Source organism: Tachysurus fulvidraco, chromosome 1 (genome assembly GCF_022655615.1).
Source record: "Tachysurus fulvidraco isolate hzauxx_2018 chromosome 1, HZAU_PFXX_2.0, whole genome shotgun sequence".
NCBI lineage: Eukaryota > Metazoa > Chordata > Actinopteri > Siluriformes > Bagridae > Tachysurus > Tachysurus fulvidraco.
This window is the reverse complement of record NC_062518.1, coordinates 46,546,178-46,559,418: the sequence shown is the minus strand read 5'-3', so window position 1 is coordinate 46,559,418 and position 13,241 is coordinate 46,546,178. Positions and strand designations below refer to the sequence as shown.

At 38.8% G+C, this 13,241-nt stretch overlaps 1 protein-coding gene across 1 annotated transcript; it reads left to right on the top strand.

Annotated features, from left to right (window-relative positions):
• The first annotated feature begins 761 nt into the window (after positions 1–761).
• On the top strand, positions 762–12,831 carry LOC113633969 (B-cell receptor CD22-like). The gene is made up of 10 exons (XM_047814031.1): positions 762–792; positions 2,019–2,063; positions 4,348–4,647; positions 5,181–5,483; positions 6,406–6,678; positions 11,122–11,457; positions 11,707–11,982; positions 12,232–12,480; positions 12,607–12,729; positions 12,785–12,831. Exons 1-10 carry the CDS (start codon positions 762–764, stop codon positions 12,829–12,831), a joined length of 1,983 nt encoding a protein of 660 aa, XP_047669987.1.
• The last annotated feature ends 410 nt before the right edge of the window (positions 12,832–13,241 follow it).

The following is a 13,241-nucleotide window of genomic DNA, read 5'->3' as shown; positions in this document are numbered from 1 at the left end:
CGCTGCCTGGTCATCTGATAGTGGTGTCAACCTCGTGCAGACCTCCCAGGTGCCCTGAAACAGCACACTGGCAGGTGCTAACAAAGGGAGATTCGTGCAAGGAAGAGGAACAGGCACAGATCCTACTGCTCCTTGAAATGCCGGAGGTGACGGGGCAGGCAGTAGGGGAGCTTTCCTGAATGGGATGCTCCTAGGAATCCCATCCCCCAGGCATTGGGTCTTAGGAACCCCATCCCCAGGCATTGGGTCCCTTGTTTTAGACTGGGGGGCATGGGCAGCCACACTAACCCTCCTTACTGCCCTGAGTGAGCTGGGAGGGGGTTGGGTGCGGCTGGAAGATGACCTAAGCTGCTCGCCGAGACGAGGGAGAAACTCCCCGAATGCTGCCGACTGGCATTTTACCTCCTTCTGCCTGTCGACGACAGTACTTACTGTGTCGCAGAATAAGCCCGGAGGTGACATGGGGTATCTAGGAGAGAGGACTTATCCTTAATATCAGTTAAATTGAGCCACAGGTCCCTCTCTGTGGCAACCAGCACAGCCATTGCACGGCCTATGGAGCGGGCCGTCGTCTTTGTGGCACAGAGCGCAAAGTCAGTGGCTCGGTGGAGCTCAGATACCACCTGAGGTCCCAACCCCTGGCCACCGTCGAGCTCTGTCAGCAGGTCAGCCTGGTAGGCCTGTAAAACTGCCATGGTGTGCTTGACCTGCTACCGTGTAGGCCTTACCCTTAAGGGCTGAAGTAGTACTACAAGGCTTGGATGAAAGGCAGGTTTCCTCCATGCGGGCAATGTAGGTGAGAGATAACCCGTAAGCATCTTTTCGATCCGAGGCATCGCCCCATATCATGGCTTTCAAGCCCTATAATGGCTGAATAGTCAGACATGACAGGAGAAAAAATAAGCACTGAAAATGGATTTCTCCAAGACCTCGACACCTCAGCATTAAGGTCTGGGAAAAAACGGCAGCCGCCTGCGTGAAAGGCCAGAAAGCGGTCGTCTAGCTTAGAAAGAAAGACACTAACTTCCTCTTCGGGGCAACCTAATTTTAACCTAGACACAGCGCATGTCACACATGTATAATGGTTAACACTATAACCTTATACAAACATACAAATAAAATATAGATAAAACTGAGATGTATTTATTTTAATATTTGCTACACAATGATGGAATTTCTTTTAAAAAACTGCTAGCTGTCAGATGTCACTAGTTTGTGTTAGTTATGTTTCTTTTATGATCATTCTCGTTCACTTACATGTACTGACTCCTATTTTCTCATCACTCCTGACTTTTTTCTTCCAGTCCTGACTGTGTAAAACATATGACTGCTTTGTCAGATATTTCCTGCTTTTAAAAGACTGCCTTTAATCCCTGGAAATAAGTGCATCCCGTTCTTAAATCCCTGGAAATAAGTGGATCCCTGCATGAGCCTGCAGGCTGTAAAGGAGTAAATCATTGTTGGAGGTACTCTTACTAGTCGGGATTAAAATACAGCAGTTACCATTAGAGGGAGTCAAAGAAATCTACTCACTCTATACCACAGAGTACATCATCCTGAAATGATCTGAAATAATTTGATTAACTAACAATTGGGACTTTATATTTTATAATGGATTTTAAAAAAGAACAGTGTAATAAATTGGCTTATTCCATTTTACTTGTTTTTTATATACCCCTTTTTTTATATGTAATGGGATTAAAAGTAATTCATTCATTCATTCATTCATTCATTCATTCATTTTCTACCGCTTATCCGAACTATTCTCGGGTCACGGGGAGCCTGTGCCTATCTCAGGCGTCATTGGGCATCAAGGCAGTATACACCCTGGATGAAGTATTAAAATAAATAATTTTAGTAACAATAAACTTTTATACTTATAAATACTGTGAATTGTTTTGTAGCCTGTTAATTTATTGTTCATGGTAAGTTTTTCAGTCGCTTCTGCTAATGTTACAGTTGTGAGGACTTTCTTATTCTGTGTCAGTTTTTATAAGGATGTGAGGTTTTTCGGACAGCTAAATCCAGTAACACCACTTGGACAAACTCTCTATTAATGACGACATTTTTGCATAGGATGATGATATTATCAGGTTGCATTTTTTTTCACCTGTAAATTGAATAATTGCTAAAGTATGAAACAATTTGTCCAGATATTTGGAATGTAGACAGTAACAGCCATATTGTCACGATCGTATAACAAAGAGGCAGAGGATCCAAATACAGGTGAAGATTTTATTATAAATAAATAAATATATATTTATTATTTATAATATAAATAAAGATAAATAAATAAAGAATGATGAGGCAAGACAAGACAAGAAACACAAGACGAGATGAGAAACAACCAATGAACACATAACACATAAAGTAGGACATGGAGGTAAGGAAAGCAAGACACAAGACAAAACACAAAACATATGTTACACATATGAACATTGTTCTACACAGTATTAGGCAATTAGTTTTAATGTATATATATATAATGTATATAATATATATATATATATATAGTACACTCTCTCTATAGGCAAACAGGAAGTGGTAAAGAGGTAAGGCTTTAACCCACACCTCTGCTCTGTCAGTCAGTCAGTCATTAGAGGGACAGGATGGAGCTCAGTCCACTGCCTGTGATGCTCTGTGAGTAAAGGTTCTCTTTGTGTCTTCATTAGAGTAAGCGATGGGGTATAAAGTTCTTCATCTGTAGTCTGAATGTCCTGAGTGATGAGTTTATTGTGTGATTAGGACATTGTGTGTACTTTATCATGACTGTTCAGGTGGATCAGTGTCTCCATGTCTGTTATCAGAAGGGTTTAGTTCAGGGTTCAGTAACTATGATAGTTCAACAGTTAAGAGTACAAGTACAGCAAGTTTAAAACACAGGGTTTAAATCATCTAACGAGAGTAAACAAGTCTGTATTGATGGAATTTGTACTGATGGACATCTTTTGGTGACATTTCTTGTGTACAGAAAGAAGTTTAAAAAAACATCTTAGCATTAAAAAGCAATTTTATGTAAATGCCTTATAACCTACATTTAATTTTTGTTACTATTATGGTTTGTGCCGAAGAACATGTATTTTCTAATACACCTTAATAACAAAGTAATGCACAGCACTTTTAATAAAAAATATACGAATCTTTATTTACTACTTAGCACTTTTTTTCTGTGTAAAAATTAAGAGTAATAAATGTGCAGAAACAAACAACTCTCATTAGTCCTGTACACACAGAGCAGTGACACTGTTAGAGGCCTGAGAGCAGGTCACAGTTTGTTGGTGCAAATTTAGATGTGAAGAAGCGGATGTGTGAAAAAGGGGCTGTGCTTTTTTGAGGGGGGTGAAGATGGATGTGTGAAAGCAATAATTAATAATATGGGTAAATTTAACTAACATCACTGAACTCTTGTGTTCGTGTGTTCATCACTGAACTCACACAAAATGTGTCAAAACTGATAAACATAGAAAATATCTTATAACGTACAGTAACATTTATGTTATTATTATGGTCTGTACTGTAAAGCATTTCAGTGCAATAAGTTTATTCTAATAAACACTATCACCAAACTATTGTCTAGTATCATTTACTTATTTGTGTCAAATCTATCAAAGAATTCTACAGAAATAAACACTTCTCATTAGCTGTGTACACTGACACACTCAGGGCAGTGTCCTCTCTCTCTCTCTCTCTCTCTCTCTCTCTCTCTCTCTCTCTCTCTCTCTCTCTCTCTCTCTCTCTCTCTCACATGTTTATTTTTACAGGCTGGTAAGAATTAAGATTTAATCTTGTGTGTTCTGTGTGTCTAAATGTGCTGTGTTCATTAATAGACTAGACATTTCCGACATTTCTGTCATGTTCTGTTTCTGTTCCCTTTTTAGTGCTGATTTCACTCATACCAGTGGTCCAGGCTCAAGGTGAGTTATATATAGTTTATCTGTATATTGTCTCCATATTCGATTTGTTTTGGTGCTAAGAAGGTTGTGTACAATTTGTTAATTTGTTTCCTGTTTATTAATGTAGTTTTTATAGATCTAACGAAAGGAGGCTGCAACATCAGATTTTAATAAATAATTTTATACTCAAATAGTTGTTTGCTGCTTAAATGTCTTAACGTATTAAATATAAATCAGCACAAGTTTAATGACAGCAGCACAAGAGAACAGCTGATATAACTAGCGCTAAATAAAATGCTCCATGATGCCCCTGATTACTTAATATTAAGCAGGTTACACATATCAGTATCAACAAGTAACAAAAACATGAATTCATACTCGCTCTAAAAATGATATTAATAGTGTAGACTTGGGAATGACTTTATGTAAGGTTTGTTTTATATGTAAGAATGTTTTATAGGGAGTCCTAAAGCTGTGGTGTCCATAAAGCCTGATACACATGTGTTCATTGGAGAGATTGTTGATCTCAGATATGACATACAGGGAGGAGGAGACACTCAGTGGACTTACAGCTGGAATAAAAATAGCACCACCATATCCGAGGGAATAGGGAGAAAGTACATAGAAATCAGAATACAGATGTTCACTGTCTGGCCTGTTGAAGATTCTGACAGTGGTTCCTATACCTGCAGAGGACACGGGAGAGACTCTCAGAGCTCAGAGATCAGTGATGCTGTTACACTGACTGTATCAGGTGAGTCTGTGACTGTTCTTACATCTGTAAAGCACTTTGGCTCAAGTTCTGTCATTTATAAATGTGCCCTGTAAATAAATGTTGACTAGATGTGATGTCAAAGGATAGTACTAGCAGAAAAAACTCATGTAAAAATCTGATTATTGATCATGTTTGTCTGTTTTCCAGAATCCAGTTTTAGCAATTTCAGACTGCATCACAAATATTCAGAAATTATCCTTTTGTTTGTTTTTAAGATAAAAGGCAAATGTCAGATTGTATATATAATATAATTTCATATAATTTCATATAATTTAAAGTTCTTGAGAGAGTTAAATAGAGAGTTTTTACACTTCAATCAGATGAATTTTGTTACATAGAAAATATACTGAATATCAGCCATATAAGAAAACATACAACTGTAACATCTTGTATTAAGTGTTAAATATAAATGTTAGTTTTAGACACAAAGCATCTGTTAGACACAGTGAATCTACTGCTTATGTTGTAAAGTGTAAAGCAGCTCTGACACCTTCATCATTTCACACCAACAGTAAAACCCAAACCGACTGTGAGAGTGAATTCTCAGAGCTCCGTCTACACTGGAGACACCGTCTACTCCGTCTACTCTGGAGACACTCTGAGCTGTGAGCTGCAGCAGGGGACTGGATGGAAGTTTCAATGGTACAAAAATAATGAGACATTACAGAATCTGAACAGAGAACAAGTGAACACACTTAATGTGACAGTCGATAATGCAGGAGAAACAGAGTACAAGTGTCGAGCACGCAGGAGAAACTATGACAAGGGCTACTACTACACAGAGTTCAGTGATCCTGTCAAGATTACAGTGAGAGGTATGTCATGATTTTTTTCCCCTTTCATCACAGGGTTGTTAGAAGTAAATATTTTTAAAATAGTTTTCTAACATGTTAAATTCTTCAGAACAGAAGCATTTATGGTCTGGATTATACTCACCTATTTTCTCTTTCTCTCTTGATTTGTCTCTGTATTTAATTTCCTTTCTTTCCCCATGTCTTGTAATTGTTGTTACCCCTGTGTGTTTGTTCTGCCACAGCTTTGAGATTTGCTTCGTTTCTCTGTCACAGTTTTATCATTTCTTTTTGCTCTGTAAATAAATGAACTTCTACAATTGTATCTGCCTCCAGCCCGATAATGTGACAAGAATAAGAACTAACTTTATTTATAGACTTTCCAAAACAGTAAATGTAACTATAAATGGATGAAAATTTAATTGTGTCATTCATTAATAAATTAAACTGTAATCAGTGGCACATGCTGTTATAGGCAAATAATCTGTACTTCAGGGTAGAAACAGCAAATCCGCATCATAACACCACCAAATCACTCAGTAATTTTATATAACAGGGTTTGACACATTGCTTTATTACAAAACAAAACCTCATGCTCACCTCTTATTGTGTTTTTTTACACTACACAACAATGTTTTATTTTCTTTTTCTAGTGACATAATCACAAGTATGGAAATGCAATGATCATCAGTCCCGTAAAGATCACAGCCTACACTGTCCAGTAGAGTTAAACTGGATCTATATTTGCTGTTTACATTAAAATCAAACATTTTTGAATGAATATTAACAGATCTCACAGTTTAGAAAAAAAAGTTGTAAATTAGCTGTAAATTTACTTTTAATAAAAGTAAACTGTTGCATTCACTGTTCCACTATTCCTATATCATTATACACCATGACAACACATTCATCATGATCATTTAGATGCTCTGTTATTATTCTACAGTGAGACCTATACCAGTGGTATCCATAAATCCCAATAATCAGGTGTTCAGTGGAGACACCGTCACTCTGAGCTGTAACATACAGGATGAAAGTGTCTCTAACTGGCAGTACAGCTGGTATAAAGATACTTCACACAGTCCTGTCAGTAGTGAACAGGTGTACAGTATCAGTGGTGTTGAAGTGACCCACACAGGTACATACACCTGTAGAGGAACAGAGAGAGGAGGCTCACGCTCCACACACTCCAGTGATGTTATTACACTGACTGTATCAGGTGAGTCTGTGGCTGTATTTATTTAATATTTTACATGTTAACATTATATTTTAGGTGTCAGATTTTCAGCTGTCAGTAATTGGGTCACTGTTTCTTTTATATAATGTGACGGAACGCAGCAGTGGGGTGATATGTAAAAACTTAGGCAGGTTGAAAACAAGTCGTACAGCTGCATTTTGCATCATTTGCAGAAGACGAATTGTGTTCATAAGTAGACCTGACAGCAGTGAGTTGCAGTAGTCCAGTCTTGATGTGACAAGAGATTGAACAAGTACCTGGGCAGCCTGTGTGGACAAAAATAGTCGCTGGGAAGATCATCCCTGATTCACTTCTTTTGGCTTTTTTTACTGTAGGAAGTCATGATTTTGCACATTTTAAATAAAATGCTCAGATGGTGGTGCAGGAGTTGTGCAGGATCCTTAAAATCAGGATCCTTAAAATCTAAAATCAGTAAATTCTGAGTTTCTACACTTCAATCAGTTACATAAATTGTATTACCTAAAAATATACTGAACATCAGCCATGTAAGAAAACACAACTGTAACATCTTGTATTAAATATTACATATAAATGTTAGTTTTAGACACAAAGCATCTGTTAGACACAGTGAATCTACTGCTTATGTTGTAAAGTGTAAAGCAGCTCTGACACCTTCATCATTTCACACCAACAGTAAAACCCAAACCGACTGTGAGAGTGAATCCTCAGAGCTCCGTCTACACTGGAGACACCGTCACTCTGAGCTGTGAGCTGCAGCAGGGGACTGGATGGGAGTTTTACTGGTACAAAAATAAAGAGACGTTACATAATCTGAACAGTGAACAAGTGAACACACTTAAAGTGACAGTCGATAATGCAGGAGAAACAGAGTACAAGTGTCGAGCATACGGGGGAAACTACTACAACTATCACAATTACTACACAGAGTTCAGTGATCCTGTCAAGATTGAAGTGAGAGGTATGTCATGATTTTTCTTCTATTTTGTCAGAGGTTTATTATGAATATCATGATTATACACCATGATGACACATTCACCATGAGCATTTAGACCAGGGGTGTCAAACATACGGGAATACCAGGAGTTCAGTCCAGCCCGGGGGATAAATCTGTAATATGAAAAAAAATCATTTTCATTTTCGGCAGAACTACCAGCAGATGGTAAGCTTAGGGTCTGAAAAGAGTTTGGCTCTATCAGTTTTCTCACTTTTCTGTTGGCCCTGGTACCCTCATCAACATAATGTCTTTATCAAAAAGAAAGACGAAAAGTGGACACAGAGTGTCAGATTTTCCAAGAAAAATGGACCTATTCCTATATGTTTACGGAAGTGAATGGGAAACCCGTGTGCCTGGTGTGCACGCAGCAAGTTGCGGTGCTTAAGGAATGTAATATTCGGCGCCACTATGAAACTCAGCATGGCGAAAAATACAACAGCTTGCATGGTGAACTAAGAAGACAGAAGGTAAATTAAATGCTGGTGGGTCTGAGGAAACAGCAATCTGTTTTGACCCAGAGCCGAGAGGCCAGTAATGCTGCAGTGAAAACCAGCTACCTAATTGCTAGCGAAATCACATTAGCATCAAAACTGTACTATGAGGTGGAGTTCATCAAAAATTGCATGCTGAAGGCTGCCAAAATTGTGTGTCCTGAAAAGCGACAAGCTTTTGCCAATATTAGCTTAATATTACCAATAATATACCGTGGCAGACAGGAACTATCGGCAGATTTGGACAGCCAACTGAAATGCAAAGTGGAGTCATTTCTGGCATTTTCTGTTGCAGTTGATGAGTGTACTATTACGGATGTCGCTCAACTGGCCATATTCATTCGTGGAGTTGACGAGACTTTGACTGTCACAGAGGAGTTTCTTGAGTTGGTGCCTATTGCCCCTTTTCCACCGAGGCAGTTCGAGTGCTGGTTCGGAGCCTAATTTAGAACCAGTTCTTTCTGTTTCGACCGCCAAAGCACTGGCTCCGAACCAGGAAAAGTGGTTCTTAAGTAGCACCAAAACGTTGCTGGTCTAGACTTAAGAACCGCTTGGGGCGGTAGCTGGGGGCGGGGCTACTGTTAGCGCATTAGATAATGTACCTTAAGTATACTAATGTTTAATACACTTTTACTTTACCGCGATATGATACATTATCAGCACACATGATAGTAGGTAGCTACATGCTAAGGCTAATTTTTTCTGTGTTAAGGATAAAATAACGTTATGTACTTTATCGATTACAACCTTCGTTTATACAGATTACACAGAGCTGCACGTACACGTTTTATTCGCCGCGTTTGGATGCCAATGTAGGTTCGCAAAGCCATGAGCATTAACAGTAAAGCAACATCCGCCATTGCTATGTTTGTGTTTGCCACCGCTGCGCTAATGTTGCTGGGACATGTGACACGTATACAGTGACGTCACACTCGGCGCTGTGATGGCTCTCTAGCCGGTGGAAAGGCAAACCGGTTCTTAGAAGGTTCGCCAGTGGAACCAACTTTGAACCAGCACTAGCGCTAGCTCTGAACCAGCACCCGTTTTTTTCCGGTGGAAAAGGGGCATTAGACTGACACCAAAACAGCTGAGGACATTTTTTGCTCCGTCGTTGGAGCGCTGGACAGAGTTGGGGCCGTAAGCCTGGCTACAGATGGTGCGCCGTCAATGATCAGGAATAAGGCAGCCGTGACAAAGTTCAGACAGAAAGTACATGCCGCAAATCGAGGTGGTGATTTTTGGACATCTCATTGCATTTTGCATCAGGAGGCATTATGCTGCAAGTCGTTAAAAATGGATCGAGTCATGTAGGTGGTTGTCCGAACTGTTAAATTCATCCGTGCCAGAGGTCTCAATCATCATCAGTTTGAAAGCCTTCTCAATGACTAACATTACCGATGGTCTGCCATACCACACTGAAGTAAGATGGTTAAGCAGAGGTGCTGTGCTGAAGCACTTCTTTGATCTACATGGGGAAATCGCACATAAACCTGTTAAGGAATTACAGTGCACACTATGGCTGCAGGACCTTGCATTTATGGTTGATGTTACAGAGCACTTGAATGTTCTGAACAAAATGTTGCAAGGATGCAAAAAAGTTGTAAGACAGTATTATGACGGGATACATGCATTCAAGTTAAAGCTCACGTTATGGGAGACGCAGAGGGCAAGCGGTGACCCTACTCATTTTACCTGTCTAAGAGATGTGTGCACAGCAAGCGTTAATCCTGAAGTGAGACAGTACAAATACAAGCTTTCAGGGTTGCTGAGGGAGTTTGAGAAACGATTTCAGGTCTTTAGTGAACACAAGACAGAATTTGCGGTTTTTCGCTCAAGTTTCACAGTCAGAGCTTCTGATGTGCCCGTTGACATGCAACTTGAAATAATTGATTTGCAGTGTGATGTAAAATTGAAGGATAAATTTGTCTCTGTGGGATTGGACACATTTTATCAGTATCTCCTGCCAGGCTATCCTAAATTAACAGCACTTGCTGCAAAAATGTTGTGCATGTTTGAGAATTCCTACCTTTGTGAGCAAGTTTTTCAGTAATAAACATTAATAAAACGAAGCTGCGTTCAAAGCTCACACATAACCACTTAAATGAGATTCTAAAATTGGCTGCTACTCAGGATATAATGCCTGATATTGATGCACTTGTGCAGGCTAAAAGACCAAGTTTCAGGGGCAAATTGATAAAATAAATTTACAAAGAATTTACTTTTAAAACAGCTGCCACCTAAGATTTTAAGTGTGTGGAGTCAATTCATGTATTCAGAATTGCTTCCCAGAATTGGAAATTTCATTTTAAACAATTTCGATATTTTGGTGTTTGATTTATGTTAACATGCAGGACAGTGTTTTTAAGTTCCACAAGTTCAGTTTTTATACATAAATGTTAAACTGTGTAAAACTGTTGTTGAAATTGCACATATTACTTAGGTTGCACTAATACAAAGAGAAAAGTGGACTTATCGTTAGTTCTATGTAATTTTGCTATGAGTTTACTGGTCTGGCCCCCTTGAGATCAGATTAAGCTGTATGCGGCCCCCAGACCAAAATGAATTTGACACCCCTGCTTTCTTATTTTTCAACAGTGAGACCTAAACCAGTGGCATCCATATATCCATATAATCAGGTGTTCAATGGAGACACCGTCATTCTGAGATGTGACATACAGGATGAAAGTGTCTCTAGCTGGCAGTACAGCTGGTATAAGGATGCTTCACACAGTCCTGTCAGTAGTGAACAGGTGTACAGTATCAGTGGTGTTGAAGTGACCCACACAGGTACATACACCTGTAGAGGAACAGAGAGAGGAGGCTCATGCTCCTCACACAGTGATGTTATTACACTGACTGTATCAGGTGAGTGTGTCAGGTGAAAATGTGCATGAAAATATTCTTACATTTTATTAAGTAAAACTAGACAAAAAATATCTTGGATTTCCTGTGTAACAGAGAGACCACAGGCAGTACTGAGTGTATCTACACAGAGCTGGCTGACTGAAGGAGACTCAGTGACTCTAAGCTGTGAGGTTACAGACTCCTCTACAGACTGGACATTCAGCTGGTACACAGTTGTTCCCTACAGAGATGGATTAACTGGAATATATAATAATCGTGGCTATATTGTGCATGTGGAGCTCCTCTCAGACAGCAGCAGAGGATCTGAAGGCAAATACACTCTCAGTCCTGCTGCTCTTAATCACACAGGAGTTTATATGTGCAGAGGAGAGAGAGGAGAACCATCCTTTCACACACAGTACAGCAATCTACAGCCACTATGGATCACTGGTGAGGAAAATTATCTGTTGTGTTGAAGTGTAGACGATAAAAGCGTGAATATAATATCATAAGATCAAGTATATTTTCTGGTACACATAATATTATGTCATTGTATTTCTTTCTGCATTTCCTGTTATTTTTCCGGTGTTTTCCTGTGAAAAATAAAACAGTATTTTGTTGTAGATTACATACTTTAAATTTACGGAACTTTGTTTGTTGTTCTGATTATTATTTTACACTTTCTCTTTTCTCTTTAAGGTGAATCTCCTCCAGTCTCTCTGATCATCAATCCCAGCAGAACTCAACACTTTACTAAAGACTCTGTCTCACTGAGCTGTGAGGACCAGAGTAACTCTACTGGATGGACAGTGAGACGATACACACACAGTGAGAGAGTGTTAGATTGTTCACACTGGGGATCAGTTACAGGATCTACATTTAACATCAGCTTCCTCTCCACATCCTACACTGGAGTTTACTGGTGTGTGTCTGAATCTGGAGAAAACAGTAATCCTGTCAACATCACAGTACATGGTGAGTCTTCATGGTGTGTGTTTAATGTTAAAGGAAAAGGGAAATGATTCATTACAGAATATTTAGGACTCTGAGATTTCACTTGGGAGAAACTGTTCATGAAGACTAAAACATGAAGACAAATGCGTCAAGACTCAACAGGTTTAGAGGGCTTTAAGCTATTTACAAATAAATTAGAGAACTTTATTTATTATCTACAGACACATCATAGTGTGTGGATTTCCTTATTTGTTATTTTCTGTGTTCTAGATGGTGATGTGATCCTGAAGAGTCCTGTCCATCCTGTGACTGAGGGACATCCTCTTACTCTACGCTGTTTATATCACAACCCAAATCCCTCAAACCTCCAAGCTGATTTCTATAAAGGTGGATCAGTTCTCCAGAAACACACTACAGGAGAGATGATCATCCAAACTGTCTCAAAGTCAGATGAAGGTTTCTACCACTGTAAACACCCAGAGAGAGGAGAGTCACTGAAAAGCTGGGTCTCAGTCAGACGTGAGAAATCCATTTAAATACATTTGTCATTTAATTAGTTGAACTTATTTGCAGATTAAGGTAAAACATCTAAACAGTTCAGCATGAATCAAAAATCATTATAATTATTATTTTATTATCCATCAGGTGTAGAAGCTCCATTCTCAGTACTCATGCTGATCTGTAATGTTATGACAGCCTCACCGTATCTGCTGGTGACCATCATTCTGCTGGTCATATGTTACAGAGCTTGGGGTAAGAACTCTTTCAGTATGTCCCTACTATTCACATAAGTTAGAAATTACTTTTTAAATGTCTTTAACAGATCACACTGATGAAGACAGGATTGAGAATGCAGTCATAGAGGAGTGAGAAAAGTTCATATAAATGGAAGATACATTTACTGAAACTATTATATTCAGAATTTCTTCTCCTTTATGGTTTTGTGTGGATTTTAAAATAATACTGATTTGTCAATTTAATGTCTTGCTGTCATTTATTTGCTCAGCGTCTTATAGACACCCTCATTGTTCTGTATGGATTTGTTTAGTTAAAGCCTGCAAACCTCCTCATGAGTGAAGGTCAATGTATGTGTGTAATCTCCAATAAAGCTTACAGTCTGTTAAAACAATAGTAAAAACTGAGAAATAAATGCAAAAAAAAGACAAAGTTTTGGAAAACAGGATTAATTGCAAGCTGGAAACTAGCATCATTGGGGGTATAAATACTAACATGTTTGTTTAGTGCAGCACTGAGATTTACTCAATAGTTAAGATTGTTTT

What these genes read in the sequence shown, in the direction of transcription:
- LOC113633969 (XM_047814031.1), top strand. Translation starts at nt 762, where the DNA reads ATGAAAGGCAGGTTTCCTCCATGCGGGCAAT. An exon ending in TGTCAAGATTACAGTGAGAG is followed by an intron (nt 5,484 to 6,405) that starts GTATGTCATGAT and finishes ATTATTCTACAG; the next exon opens with TGAGACCTATACCAGTGGTA. An exon ending in ACAGCCACTATGGATCACTG is followed by an intron (nt 11,458 to 11,706) that starts GTGAGGAAAATT and finishes TTTCTCTTTAAG; the next exon opens with GTGAATCTCCTCCAGTCTCT.